The sequence below is a fragment of the Manis pentadactyla genome, chromosome 4, assembly GCF_030020395.1.
Source record: "Manis pentadactyla isolate mManPen7 chromosome 4, mManPen7.hap1, whole genome shotgun sequence".
In the NCBI taxonomy this organism is placed as follows: Eukaryota; Metazoa; Chordata; class Mammalia; order Pholidota; family Manidae; genus Manis; species Manis pentadactyla.
This window is the reverse complement of record NC_080022.1, coordinates 167,453,311-167,469,432: the sequence shown is the minus strand read 5'-3', so window position 1 is coordinate 167,469,432 and position 16,122 is coordinate 167,453,311. Positions and strand designations below refer to the sequence as shown.

At 36.4% G+C, this 16,122-nt stretch overlaps 1 protein-coding gene across 2 annotated transcripts in view; it reads left to right on the top strand.

Annotated features, from left to right (window-relative positions):
• NPEPPS (aminopeptidase puromycin sensitive) overlaps nucleotides 1-16,122 on the top strand; it is a 103,032-nt gene that overhangs the window by 40,105 nt on the left and 46,805 nt on the right. For both annotated transcript variants that reach the window (XM_036930355.2, XM_036930353.2), the window contains exon 3: nucleotides 5,997-6,074. In XM_036930355.2, coding sequence (XP_036786250.1) covers nucleotides 5,997-6,074 — 78 coding nt within the window. The remainder of the gene's footprint in view (nucleotides 1-5,996; nucleotides 6,075-16,122) is intronic.

Here is a 16,122-nt window from a genome sequence, read left to right as displayed (position 1 = left end):
AGCATACTTATTCTGACTTTCCATATGTGTCTTTTTTATTAATCGCTTTCCATTCTTTGAACAATCTAATAGTTCCAGAGCAAATATTATCTTCTAAGGCATTTGAGATACTCCTTTTTTTTAATCTTTTATTTTATTTTATTTTATTTATTTTTTAATTGTATTATCTTTTGGTATCATTAATCTACAATTACATGAAGAACATTATATTTACTAGACTCCCACCATCACCAAGTCCCCCTCCACAAGCCCCATTACAGTCACTGTCCATCAGTGTAGTAAGATGCTGTAAAACCACTACTTGTCTTCTCTGTGTTGTACAGCCCTCCCCATGAGGTACTCCCTTTTTTGAATAAATATGTTTTAACTGGAAATTATATCCTAGTCATGTCCCTATTAATGTAACATTAGTAAAAGTTGCTTCTTATTAATGTATCTTGTATGAATAGTATTGATAATCTCCATGACATAATCACTTACTCTATTGCTTTTTGAAATGATTCATTCGTTCATTATGCTAATAATCGCTCAACATACTACATGCCAAAAAAAGTGTTCTTGGATTGGAGGTAGAGTTGTGAACAGAACCAAGAATCAATATTCCAGATACATATATTCAATTTGGAAAGACAGACAATAACAAATATGTAATGTAAAGTAGTGATAAGTGCTTAAAAATCATAATAAAAGGATGTAGAGTGATTGTTCTTTAAGGTGATAGATCAGATCTCCAAAGAAGTAATTTAAGCGGAGGCCTGAATGACATAAAATGTGTAGATATCTGGAGAAAGAACTTTCCAAGCAGTTGCAGAAACCCTGAGGTTAGAGAATGCATGCAGACTTTGAGCAACAAAATATGAGTTGTAGTTATTCCGCATCCTCGACAGTGCTTTTGTTCTCAAGTCTTTTAGATTTAACCATTCTTGTGAGTATGTAGTGGTATGTTGTCATGGTTTTAATTTCCATTTCCTTGATGACTGATGTTGAGCTCTTTTTCATTTGCTTTTTGGCCATTCAAATATTTTCATTTGTGAAATTGTCCAAGTCTTCTGCCCATGCTTTAATATGCTTTAATATGAGTTGTCTGGTTTTTATCCTTGAGTTATAGAAGTTTTTTTTTTTTTGTATTCTGGATACAAGTTCTTTGTCATTTGTACATAAAACAAAATACTTTCTCTGGTTTGTGGCTCTCCTATTCATGTTCATAACAGTGTTTGATAATCACAAGTTTTAAATATTAATGAAATCTGATCTATCAGATTTTTTTCTTTTATGGCTAGTGCTTTTTGTCCTAAGAAATATTTGCCTGCCTCAAGTAGACTTAGCTTTTCATTCTGAATATTTTAGGACTCCATTTAGAGGCCTTGATCTCACTCATTAACTGTGGCTGCTGTGTGAAGAATAGACTGTAAGGCAACAAGAGTAGAAACAGACCAGTTAAAAAGTTATTGTGGTCTAGGGGGAAATAATATGGCACATTGGGCTGGGGTTGTATGGAGGCATTGAAAAGCCTGGGATAAAAGGAACAGGCTATTGAATTTGCTTATTGGATATATGGTATGAGAGACAGACAGACATGCAGGCAGGCAATTAGCATGATTCCGTGTTTTTGGCTTGAGCCACTGGATAAGTGGTTTTGCCAGTTACAGAATATTCAAAACTGTTGACCAAGGTTATTTCCAACTCTAATGTTTGCCAAGATGTATGTTGTCCAATAGAAAGTAATTTGAAGACTGTCTCATAAATTCAAATATGTGGCTACTTCCTCTTTTTTTTTATTGAAATATTGTTGATATACAATCTTACGTTGGTTTCAAATGTACAACACAGTAGTTCAACAGTTACCCATATTATTAAATCCTCATCCCCTCTAGTATGGTTACAATATCTATCACCGTAGAAAGATGTTACAGAATCAGTGACTATATTCTCCATGCTGTACTACCGTCCCCATGACTAATTTATATTGTGATTGAGAATTGTTGTGCCCCTTTGTCCACCTCACCCTCCCCTTCCAACCACCCTAACCCCTCCCCCTTGGTAGCCACTAGCCACTTCTTCTCAGTGTCTGTGAGTCTACTGCCATTTTGTTCCTTCTGTTTTGCTTTGTTTTTATATTACACAAATAATTGAAGTCATGGTATTTGTCTTTCTCCACCTGGCTTATTTCATTGAGCATAATACCCTCTAGATCCATCCATGTTGTTGCAAATGGGAGGATTTCTTTTTTTTTATGGCTGAATAATGTTCTGTTGTGTGTATGTACCACATATTCATTCATCTTTTGATGGACAAGACACTTAGGCTTCCATATCTTGGCTATTGCAGATAGTGTGGCAATAAACAGGGGTGCATATGTCTTTTTGAATCAGGGATTTTGTTTTCTTTGGGTAAATTTCTAGAAGTGGAATTACTAGATCAAATGGTATTTCTATTTTTACTTTTTTGAGGAACCTCCCATACTGCTTTCCACAGCAGTTACATTCCCACCAACAGTGTAGGAGGGTTCCCATTTCTCCGCATCCTCGCCAACATTTGTTCTTTCTTGTCTTTTGGATGGTGGCCATTCTAACTGGTGTGAGTTGATATCTCATTGTGGTTTTAATTTGCATTTCCCTGATGATAAGCGATATGGAGCGTCTTTTCATGTATCTACTGACCATTTATATTTCTTTGGAGAAGTGTCTGTTCAGGTCCTCTGCCCTTGTTTTAATTGGATTATTTGTTTTTTGGATGTTGAGGCATATGAATTATTTATGTATTTTGGATGTTAACCCCTTATCAGATGAGTCATTTAGGTATATTCTCCCATACTGTTGGGTGCCTTTTTGTTCTGCTGATGGTGTTCTTTGCTGTACAGAAGTTTTTTAGTTTGATGTAGTCCCTACTTGTTCATTTTTTATTTTGTTTCCCTTTCCTGAAAAGATGTGTTCAAGAAAAAATTGCTCATACTTATATTCAAGAGATTTTTTTGCCTATGTTTTCTTCTAAGAGTTTTATGGTTTCATGACTTACATTCAGGTCTTTGATCCATTTTGAGCTTACTTTTGTGTATGGAGTTAGACGATATCCAGTTTCTTTCTCTTATATGTAGCTGTCTGGTTTTCCCAATACCAGTTGTTAAAGAAGCTGTCTTTTCCCCATTGTATATTCATGGCTCCTTTATCGTATATTAATTAACCATATATGCATGGGTTTATATCTGGGCTTTCTATTTTGTTCCATAGATCTATGAGTCTTTGGTGCCAGTACCAAATTGTTCTGATTGCATAGCTTTGTAGTAGACCTTGAAGTCAGGGAGTGTTATCTCCCCAGCTTTGTTACTCTTTCTCAGGATTGCTCTGGCTATTTGGGGTCTTTTGTGGTTCCATATGAATTTTAGAACTATTTGTTCTAGTTCATTGAAAATGCTGTTGGTGCTTTGATAGGGATTGCATTGAATCTGTAAGTTGCTTTGAGCAGGATGGCCATTTTGACAGTATTAACTCTTCCTGTCCATGAGCATGCAATAGATTTCCATTTATTGGTGTCTTATTTAAATTCTCTCATGAGTTTCTTGTAGTTTTCATAGTACAGATCTTTCACCTCCTTGGCTAGGTTTATTCCTAGGTATTTTATTCTTTTTGATGCAATTGTACTTCCTCTTTTCCAAGAATTTTGTAGGAATTTTGTACTTGTGTACACATGTAATGTAGTTGATACATACATTTGGAAGCATATGCTGTAGAATGGGATCTAGCAATTCAGTACTTGATTGTTTCAATTTTAAAACTGCTATTCTTTTGTTTTTCTACATTACTTTTCAATTTGGAGCTTTTTTATACATTTATAAAAACAAGTTAACTGTAGTGATACTTTATGGAACTGGTCTTTGATCATAGTACATCAGAGCTACTGTAATGCAGTTTTATATCTTAATCAGAAAGGTACATTTTTAACTATGAAGGTGATTCTGCACTTCCCTATAGACTAAGTATGATTCTGTTCTTGGGAACCAGGTTAGAACAAATATCGAGTTTTTGCTAGCAGAAGTCAATATTTCAGTAGAGATTTCGTTAGTATTTTATATGTGTCATGTCTTGAGTTTCTGTTCCAATTTAGGAGCTAGCTTATGATAGTGGAAAGAATTTTAGCAATAGGAGTAGGAAGGAAGGAAGTTCTAGTCCAGCTTTGTGACCTTAGGGAAATCATTAACTTTATGTATAATCTCATTTTCCCATCTGTAAAATGAGGAATAATTGATTAAAGTTCTTAAAATCAGAAATTATAGCTTCTTACTGGTTTTGTAATGATTTCAGCTTTATAAAGACATGTTTGAACCATAATGATATTAGAAACATTAGAAATTCAATCTTCGGGTGATTCATTTTAAAAAAAGGAATGAATTGTGTGCATCTTGCCTGGCTCACAGAATGTTATTAAATCTGAATCACTGTTACTCATATCAGACAGAAGCCTGTGACTGATGAGGCTACTTCTCTCTATTGAGGTACAATTCACATACGATAGCATACAATTAATTCATTTCAAGTGCACAATTCGGTGGTCTTTAGTATGTTCACAGAGTTGTGCAGCCATCACCAGAATCAATTTGAGAACATTTTTATCACCCCAAAAAGAAAGCACCCATGAACACTCACTTCCCATTTCCCCTCAACTTTTTAGCCCTAAAGACCACTAAGCTATTTTCTTTATCTATAGATTTGCCTATTCTGGACATTTCATATAAATACGTGGCCATTTGTGTCTGATTTCTTTCATTTTGTGTAGTGTTTTCAAGATCCATGTTGTGTGTATTGGAACTTTCTGTTGTCAAATAATATTCCATTGTATATCACATTTTGCCTGTTCATCCATTAATGGACACGGGTTCTTTCCACTTTTTGGCTGTTATGAATAATGCTTCTGTGAACATTTGTATATAAGTTTTTGTGTGGCCAGTGTTTTCATTTCTCCAGATATATACTTAGGAGTGGAATTGCTGGGTCATGTGGTAACTTTTAATTTTTTGAGGAACTGCCAGGCTGTTTTCCAAAGTTCCTGCATCATTTTATATTCTTACCAGCAATGTATGGGGGTTCCAATTTCTCTGAATCCTTCCTTATACTTATCATTATCTGTCTTTTTGATTACAATCATCCTAGTGGTGTGAAGTAGTATCTTGGGGTTTTGATTCCATTTCCCTGATGGTTAACGATATTGAATATCCTTTTGTGTGCTTATTAATTATAAAAGGCTACCACTTTGCCTCACTGACTTTTCATTTGGGATGGAGATATGAGGTGGCTGGAAGTTGATTTACTTAGCTCTTTCTGAGAAGTGTCAGCTAAGCATTCTGAAGTATCTGTTGAATAAGCAATCTCTTCTCACTCCTAGTAGAGAGTGAATCGAAGACTTAATCCAGTCTACACACCTGTTTTCACCTTCTTTATTTCTGTAAAATATAACAACAAAGAATTTTATTGGAGTAAGGGTTACTTGCGTATTATTTGGAATTGTTACCTGTCTTTGGTTGAAGGACAGAACTTTCATTGATAACATCTTTAGCATTGAAAACTCGGCAAGTTGCTCAATCTCTCAAGTGTTCATGAGTAACACTGCAACATAGAAAAGCAGTATCATAGTCACACAAAGATAAGAAGCATGTCTGGGAATCTAGTAGAAAGCCTTTTCACATTTATAGTAGCCCTATTTTCCTTATATCCTAAAAGTTTTGAGAATCAATATAGGTTGTGTAATTGTTTTTAAGGAGCACATTCAACTTCAGTTACGGTGCCCCAAATGGGTTAGTTTGAAATGATACTCTTGTTGATAGGAACTTAATTTATTAAATTAAGAATGTTTAGTTTTAATTTAAGATTTGCTCTTGAAAATGTTAATTGCTGCAATCTGGATTTGATTTTATCAGTCTAGTCAGATTTCTGAAGTAATTTTTTTTTCCATTCCAGAAAATAAATCTAGTCAGATTTGTGAAGTATATTTTTTTTCCATTCCAGAAATACATGCTACAGGATTTAATTATCAAAATGAAGATGAAAAAGTCACTTTGTCTTTTCCTAGTACTCTCCAAACAGGTAAGAGACATGGATTTTGTAAAATCCCATGAATAGTGAGTTCTTCCAAAGAAATTTTTTGTATGCCATTTTTTTCCTCATTGTTTTAAGAAGATTAATATTAAGATAGAGCTTTTGAAAGAGTCAGATTCATTGCAACTTTTGGGCCACCAGAAAAACAAAATAAAAAAACTGATGATCATTCACTCTTAGAACATAATATATTGTTTTTCACCTTTCAGCTTTTCAAAAATACATTTCCCTTAACTCAGTCTTCTTCTAATTGGATCCAGATCTCTGAGATGAATGTCCCAGATGATTGTGATATACAATTAGAGACTATACTAGGTAGATATTAGGGCATGGAAAGAAAGATTTGTTGATATGTTGCCATTATTAGGTATAAAAGCACAAAGAAAACAGAAGACTTTCTGATCTTAAAATAGTGGAAGAAATTATATACAAATCAATTGATAAGCAGTAAGACTTTGATTAATAAGCAAGTGAAGACAAAATGCAAATGACTAATAAACATGTGAAAAGATACTTGGCCTCCTAGTAGTGAGAAATATCAAAACAACAGTTACTGACTAATAAACATGTGAAAAGATACTTGGCCTCCTAGTAGTGAGAAATATCAAAACAACAGTTACTGATATACCAGTTTTTGCCTGTCATGTAAGCTGAAGTTAAAAAAAAAGAATCTCAGTGATGTTAATGCCTTGATATTACTGGTGGGAGTGTAAATCCAGGCAGTTATTTGGAAAGCTGTCTGGCAGTATGTATCAAGAGCCTAAACATATTCCTATCTTTTGAACCAGAAATTCTGGTAATAGGAATATATCCTAGAGAAAAGTCGTAAATACTGGAAATGCATTGTGCCTCAAAATGTCCACTGAGACATTACTTAAGCTAGTAAAAATTTAGGATTAATATATTTGTTCAACACAAAGGAATTAATTAAGCTATTTATGACATATCTGGATGGTGGAATACACGTAGCAATTAAAAGTGAGGTTTGTGAAGTCTCATGTTCTAGAGTGCTTATTATAATGTAAAATTGAAAAGCAGAATACAAAATTACATAATTAGGGTGATGAATCATAACTCTGAAATGGTACAAATGATATATCTGGTTGACATAATATTTTATTTTTATTCATATTTATATCTTCCTCTGGCTTCTGTAATTTGTATACTGAGAATACATTGCCTTAATATGAAAATATTTTTAGAAACAGTTTAAATTGGAGAAGTTTTGTCTTTTATTTTGGTGCTCTTAAAGACCTTTCATTTTGCCTTTTTCTAATTATGATTTTTTGTGTGAAATTATTATAAAAAATATTTTGCAATGAACATTATTAAAAGATAACAAAGAATATAATGTGAGAATTGTGATTTCCTTTCCCTGACCCCTTCTACTTCCATTGTCTGGTGAATCCTTCCAGAATACTCTATGTATATATGAGAGTATGTGTACATTTTAACCCACAAATGGGATCACAAATCTCATTGGCTTACAACAAAACATGTCTTGCTTACACATGTCCCTGAAGACTGTTTATCATCTATAGCCGTATCACCAACTTTACTAAAGAGCTACATTCAGCTCACAAGACTTCTCATTGCAGGACCTGTAGTTATCAGCTACTGTCTGCATTTCTCTCCATGTGGGAGATTCAGGGATGGGACAGAGCCAAACCACAAAAGCACATTTAAGGCTTCTGTGTGGATGGCAGTGTATTTGATGTCCATTCACATTTCATTGGCCCAAGTGAGTGGCATGGCCAAGCCCAAAGTCATGGGCAACAATTACGAGACATTTGATAAAACTTCTCATTTGAAAGCTAGAGTGAAAAGCAAAACAAATAAGTATAATAGAAATACAGGAACTTGGAAGATACAAAGACAAATGAAAAGTACATCTCAAAAAACCCAAGATGATTTAATATCCTTAGAGATACTGTTGATATTACATTCATTAAACAAGGACAGGACAGAACACCATCAAACAAAAAGAAAAAGAATTAGAGCAAGAAAACTTTTGGAAATTACAATTCATTAGAAATAAAAAACCCAGTTTTTGGAAGATGAAATAGAGGAATGTTTAAAACATAGTAGGAAGATTTGAAGACCAATTCTAGCAAAGCCAAAATCCATCTAATAAGAGAGGACAGAGAAAATGGGAAGAGGAAGTTACTTAAGACTCAAAATTCCTTTGAACTGAGGGGGCAGAAGACTTCAGTCTGAAAAGGTACATTATTGAGTGGGACTAACTCAATAAATGTAAAAAGTCCCACACCAGGAGAGGGGCGGAGCCAAGATGGCAGCGTGAGTAGAGCAGCGGAAATCTCCTCCCAAAACCACATATATTTTTGAAAATACAACAAATACAACTCTTCTTAAAAGAGAGACCAGAAGACACAGGACAACAGCCAGACTACATCCACACCTGCGAGAACCCAGTGCCTTGCGAAGGGGGTAAGATACAAGCCGCAGCCCAGCAGGACCCAAGTGCCCCTCACCCCAGCTCCCGGGGGGAGGAGAGGAGTCGAAGCAGGGAGGGAGAGGGGGCCCAGGACTGCTAAATAGCCAGCCCTAGCCATCCGCACCAGAGTGCAGACACAGTGCGTGCGTGGAGTGCTGGAAACTAGGGAAACAGGACAGTAAGACCTGTGAGCAGGTCTCTGCAGCTGGCGCCCTGGGGACAAAGAAAAGCGAGTGCTTTTTGAAAGTCTTAAAGGGACAGAGACCCCACAGCTGGATGGAAGCGTCCCGGGAAACTTAGCCCAGCAGCTGGGAATCCCGGGGAACTCAGGGCACCCTAACCCCCTGGGCAGCAGTGCACCTCAGAGGCCCCTCACGGAGATAAACAGCCTCCAGCCGTTTCTCCTCCTTTGTGGCTCCACCATATCGGAGCAGGAGCCCGAGCCAGGCCACACCCACAGCAACCACAGAGCTAAACTCCATAGCGGCCGGGCAAGAATCAGAAGCCCCGTCTGCACGCAGCTGCCCAGGACAAGCCACTAGAAGTCGCTGTTCTCCCAGAGAGGAAGGCCACAAACCAACAAGAAGGGACGTTCTCCCAGCCGTCACTCGTGCCAGCTCAGCAAACTATCTCTATCACCATGAAAAGGCAGAATTTGAGATAGACCAAAATCAGAGTCAGAAAGAGTCTCCTTCTCCCCTGAGAAGGAGATAGACCTAACCAGTCTTCCTGAAAAAGAATTCAAAATAAAGATCATAACCATGCTGACGGAGCTGCAGAGAAATATACAAGAGCTAAGGGATGACGTCTGGGGGGATTACAGAAATGAAACAATCTCTGGAAGGATTTATAAGCAGAATGGATAAGATGCAAGAGGCCATTGATGGGATAGAAACCAGAGAACAGGAATGCATAGAAGCTGACGCAGACAGAGATAAAAGGATCTCCAGGAATGAAACAATATTAAGAGAACTGTGTGACCAATCCAAAAGGAACAATATCTGCATTATAGGGGTACCAGAAGAAGAAGAAGAGAGAAAAAGGGTTAGAAAGTGTCTTTGAAGAAATAATTGCTGAAAACTTCCCCAAACTGAGGGAGGAAATAATTGGTCAGACCATAGAACTACACAGACCTCCCAACAGAAGGGACCCAAGGAGGACAACACCAAGACACATAATAATAAAAATGGCAAAGATCAAGGACAAGGACAGAGTTTTAAAGGCAGCTAGAGAGAGGAAAAAGGTCACCTACAAAGGAAAACCCATCAGGCTATCATCAGACTTCTCAGCAGAAACCTTACAGGCCAGAAGAGAATGGCATGATATATTTAATGCAATGAAACAGAAGGGCCTTGAACCAAGAATACTGTATCCAGCACGATTATCATTTAAATATGAAGGAGGGATTAAACAATTCCCATACAAGCAAAAGTTGAGGGAATTTGCCTCCCACAAACCACCTCTACAGGGTATTTTAGAGGGACTGTTCTAGATGGGAGCACTCCTAAGGCTAAACAGAAGTCACCAGAGAAAATAAAATCACAGCAAAGAAAGCAGACCAACCAAATACTAACTAAAGGCAAAAAATAAAATCAACTACCCACAAAAGCAGTTAAAGAAAACATAAAAGTACAGAATAAAGCAACCAACATATAAAGAATGGAGGAGGAGGAATAAGAAGGGATAGAAGTAAAGAATCACCAGACAGTGTTTATAACCGCTCAATAAGCGAGTTAAGTTAGACAGTAAGATACTAAAGAAGCTAACCTTGAATCTTTGGTAACCACGAATCTAAAGCCTGCAATGGCAATAAGTACATATCTTTCAATAGTCACCCTAAATGTAAATGGACTGAATGCACCAATCAAAAGACACAGAGTAATAGAATGGATAAAAAAGCAAGACCCATCTATATGCTGCTTACAAGAAACTCACCTCAAACCCAAAGACATGCACAGACTAAAAGTCAAGGGATGGAAAAAGATATTTCATGCAAACAAAAGGGAGAAGAAAGCAGGTGTTGCAGTACTAGTATCAGACAAAATAGACTTCAAAACAAAGAAAGTAATGAGATAAAGAAGGATATTACATAATGATAAAGGGGGCAGTCCAACAAGAGGATATAACCATTAAAAATATATATGCACCCAACACGGGAGCACCAGCATATGTGAAACAAATACTAACAGAACTAAAGGAGGAAATAGAATGCAATGCATTCATTTTAGGAGACTTCAACACACCACTCACCCCAAAGGATAGATCCACCAGACAGAAAATAAGTAAGGACACGGAGGCACTGAACAACACACTAGAACAGATGGACCTAATAGACATCTATAGAACTCTACATCCAAAAGCAACAGGATATACATTCTTCTCAAGTGCACAAGGAACATTCTCTAGAATAGACCACATACTAGGCCACAAAAAGAGCCTCAGTAAATTCCAAAAGATTGAAATTCTACCAACCAACTTTTCAGACCACAAAGGTATAAAACTAGAAATAAATTGTACAAAGAAAACAAAAAGGCTCACAAACACATGGAGGCTTAACAACATGCTCCTAAATAATCAATGGATCAACAAACAAAATAAAGATAAAGGAATATATGGAAACAAATGACAACAACAACACAAAGCCCCAACTTCTGAGGGATGCAGCGAAAGCAGTCTTAAGAGGGAAGTATATAGCAATCCAGGCATACTTAAAGAAGGAAGAACAATCCCAAATGAATAGTCTAACATCACAATTATCGAAACTGGAAAAAGAAGAACAAATGAGGCCTAAAGTCAGCAGAAGGAGGGATATAATAAAGATCAGAGAAGAAATAAACAAAATTGAGAAGAATAAAACAATAGGAAAAAATCAATGAAACCAAGAGCTGGTTCTTTGAGAAAATAAACAAAATAGATAAGCCTCTAGCCAAACTTATTAAGAGAAAAAGAGAATCAACACACATCAATAGAATCAGAAACGAGAATGGAAAAATCACGACAGACTCCACAGAAATACAAAGAATTATTAAAGACTACTATGAAAACCTATATGCTAACAAGCTGGAAAACCTAGAAGAAATGGACAACTTCCTAGAAAAATACAACCTTCCAAGACTGACCAAGGAAGAAACACAAAAGTTAAACCAATTACAAGCAAAGAAATTGAAGCGGTAATCAAAAAACTACCCAAGAACAAAACCTCTGGGCCAGACGGATTTACCTCAGAATTTTATCAGACATAAAGAGAAGACATAATACCCATTCTCCTTAAAGTTTTCCAAAAAATAGAATAGGAGGGAATACTCCCAAACTCATTCTGTGAAGCCAACATCACCCTAATACCAAAACCAGGCAAAGACCCCACCAAAAAAGAAAATTACAGACCAATATCCCTGACGAACGTAGATGCAAAAATACTCAATAAAATATTAGCAAACCGAATTCAAAAATATATCAAAAGGATCATACACCATGACCAAGTGGGATTCATCCCAGGGATGCATGGATGGTATAACTTCCGAAAATTCATCAACATCATCCACCATATCAACAAAAAGATGGACAAAAACTACATGATCATCTCCATAGATGCTGAAAAAGCATTCAACAAAATTCAACATCCATTCATGATAAAAATGCTCAACAAAATGGGCATAGAGGGCAAGTACCTCAACATAATAAAGGCCATATATGATAAACCCACAGCCAACATCATACTGAACAGTGAGAAGCTGAAAGCTTTTTCTCTGAGATCGGGAAAGAAAGGGATGCCCACTCTCCCCACTGTTATTTAACATAGTACTGGAGGTCCCAGCCACGGCAATTAGACAAAACAAAGAAATACAAGGAATCCAGATTGGTAAAGAAGAAGTTAAACTGTCACAATTTGCAGATGACATGATATTGTACATAAAAAACCCTAAAGACTCTACTCCAAAATTACTAGAACTGATATCGGAATACAGCAAAGTTGCAGAATACAAAATTAACACACAGAAATCTGTGGCTTTCCTATATGCTAACAATGAACCAATAGAAAGAGAAATCGGGAAAACAATTCCATTCACAATTGCATCAAAAAGAATAAAATACCTAGGAATAAACCTAACCAAGGAAGTGAAAGACCTATACCCTGAAAACTATAAGACACTCTTAAGAGAAATTAAAGAGGAAACTAACAAATGGAAACTCATCCCATGCTCTTGGCTAGGAAGAATTTATATAGTCAAAATGGCCATCCTGCCCAAAGCAACATACAGATTTGATGCAATCCCTATCAAATTACCAACAACATTCTTCAACGAACTGGAACAAATAGTTCAAAAATTCATATGGAAACACCAAAGACCCCGAATAGCCAAAGCAATCCTGAGAAAGAAGAATAAAGTAGGGGGGGATCTCATTCCCCAACTTCAAGCTCTACTACAAAGCCATAGTAATCAAGACAATTTGGTGCTGGCACAAGAACAGAGCCACAGACCAGTGGAACATATTAGAGACTCCAGACATTAACCCAAACATATATGGTCAATTAATATTTGATAAAGGAGCCATGGACATACAATGGGGAAATGACAGTCTCTTCAACAGATGGTGTTGGCAAAACTGGATAGCTACATGTAAGAGAATGAAACTGGATCACTGTCTAACCCCATACACAAAAGTAAATTCGAAATGGATCAAAGACCTGAATGTAAGTCATGAAACCATAAAACTCTTAGAAAAAAACATAGGCAAAAATCTCTTGGACATAAACATGAGTGACTTCTTCATCAACATATCTCCCCGGGCAAGGAAAACAAAAGTAAAAATGAACAAATGGGACTATATCAAGCTGAAAAGCTTCTGTACAGCGAAGGACACCATCAGTAGAACAAAAAGGTACCCTACAGTATGGGAGAATATATTCATAAATGACAGATCCGATAAAGGCTTGACATCCAAAATATATAAAGAGCTCATGCACCTCAACAAACAAAAAGCAAATAATCCAATTAAAAAATGGGCAAAGGAGCTGAACAGACAGTTCTCCAAAGAAGAAATTCAGGTGGCCAACAGACACATGAAAAGATGCTCCACATCACTAATCATCAGAGAAATGCAAATTAAAACCACAATGAGATATCACCTCACACCAGTAAGGATGGCTACCATCCAAAAGACAAACAACAGCAAATGTTGACGAGGTTGTGGAGAAAGGGGAACCCTCCTACACTGCTGGTGGGAATGTAAATTAGTTCAACCATTGTGGAAAGCAGTATGGAGGTTCCTCAAAAAGCTCAAAATAGACTTACCATTTGACCCAGGAATTGCACTCCTAGGAATTTACCCTAAGAATGCAGCACTCCAGTTTGAAAAAGACAGATGCACCCCTATGTTTATCGCAGCACTGTTTACAATAGCCAAGAAATGGAAGCAACCTAAGTGTCCATCAGTAGATGAATGGATAAAGAAGATCTGGTACATATACACAATGGAATATTATTCAGCTGTAAGAAGAAAACAAATCCTACCATTTGCAACAACATGGATGGAGCTAGAGGGTATTATGCCCAGTGAAATAAGCCAAGCGGAGAAAGACAAATACCAAATGATTTCACTCATCTGTGGAGTATAAGAACAAAGGAAAAACTGAAGGAACAAAAACAGCAGCAGAATCACAGAACCCAAGAATGGACTAACAGTTACCAAAGGGAAAGAGCCTGGGGAGAATGGGAGGGTAGGGAGGGATAAGGGCGGGGAAGAAGAAAGGGGGTATTATGATTAGCATGTATAATGTTGGGTGTGGGGGAAAGGGGAGGGCTGTGCAACACAGAGAAGACAAGTAGTGATTCTACAACATCTTACTATGCTGATGGACAGTGACTGTAATGGGGTTTATGGGGGGAACTTGGTGTAGGGGAGAGCCTAGTAAACACAATGTTCTTCATGTAATTGTAGATTAATGATAACAAAATCAAAACAAAGCAAAAACAAAACAAAACAACAACAACAAAAGTCCCACACCAAAGCCAATTAAAAAACTTTTGGATATAAAGTGATGCTTTCAAAGAGTTTCTACCCAAAGTGTGGGAGTTAAGAAGAAGGAGGGAAGGCTTGAAGATTACCTTTGACATTCAGGGATAAGAATAGCAGGCTTACCATCAGGAATACGGAAACTAGATTCTATTGAAGGCACTCCTTCAAAATTATGAGTGAATCTGATTTTCAGCCTAGAATTCTGTGCTTAGCCAAACTGTGAGTTTAAAGAGTAAAATAAAGACATTTTCAGATTTGCAAGGTCATAAAAAATTTGATGATTTGTAAAAGATAAAGGAGTGGGAGATGTAGGTTAGCTAAAACTTCGCTTTCTATAGTAAGAAGAAAACAATGTAAAATTAAAAAATGAGTATACCTGTATAAGCAAGTTTTTTAGAAATCAGAATTGCTTGCTGTTAGGGGCAGTATGGGGAGTAGGGTAGCATTGCGCAGGGGCCTGCAGCTTACATATATAAGCCTGTAGTATATAAGTTTTCAGTAAACTATTACTTTGATAGAAATAAAATGCAAGTTAAAAAATTTTCAAATATGTATCATTCAGTATACAGATTACATTCTGTGTTCACACTGTGAAAAGATTAAAGTCCGTAGCAAAGGAGAAACAAATTTCTTCTCATATTTGGAAAAATTACATCTCTGAAAATTAAGTGAAAGAAGACTTGTTATGGAAATTAGAAAATATTTAGAACTGAATAATGAAATTACTACATATTGAAATGTGGGATGCAGGTAAAACATTACTCAGAGAGCATATTTAGTTAAGAAAGACTGAAAATTAACTAGCTAAGAATCCAGATCATTGTTAGACAAAACAGAGAAAAAGATTTAAAAGCAGAAATTTATGAAATAAAAAATGAAGAGAAAAGCAAAAATATTTTTAAGTGATTTTTAAAATAGTCCAAGAAGATATATAAACCTAGCATGTATAGAAAAAATAGCATAGATTCAATTTATTAAATTGAAAAAACTAAATGTGCGTATCAAAAGAAGCAAGAATGCATTTTGTAGACTTCACCAGGTAAGAACAGACAGAAACTCCTAGTGTGTGTGGTGTGTGGTGTGTGTGTGTGTGTGTGTGTGTGTGTGTGTGTGTGTGTGTGTGTGTGTCAGAATAGACAGAAACTCCTTCGGGGTGTGGGTGTGTGTTGCTTAATCTGTGCCGGGCACTGTTTTATGTGCATCACAGATACTAATTTATTTAATCCTTTTTGATTCTATTATCTCTACTTTATAGATAAATTAAAGCACAAAGATGGTTTAATTAACTTAAATAACTTGCCCAAGGTCAACAACTAGTAAGTGGCAGAGCCTGGATTTGAACCCAAGCAGTTTAACTCACAAGTCAGTACTTCTAACTACCACATTATGTTGTCTTTTTGTTTTTCTTTTTAATTATTGGAAAAAACAAATACATGGACATGGTTTGAAATTCAAATGATGTGTAGTGAAAGTTTGTTTGCAATTCTATCCCTAACTTCCTCTCTCAGGTCCACTCCTCAGAAGCAACCAGTTTGCTATGTATCCATTTATAACTATACCATG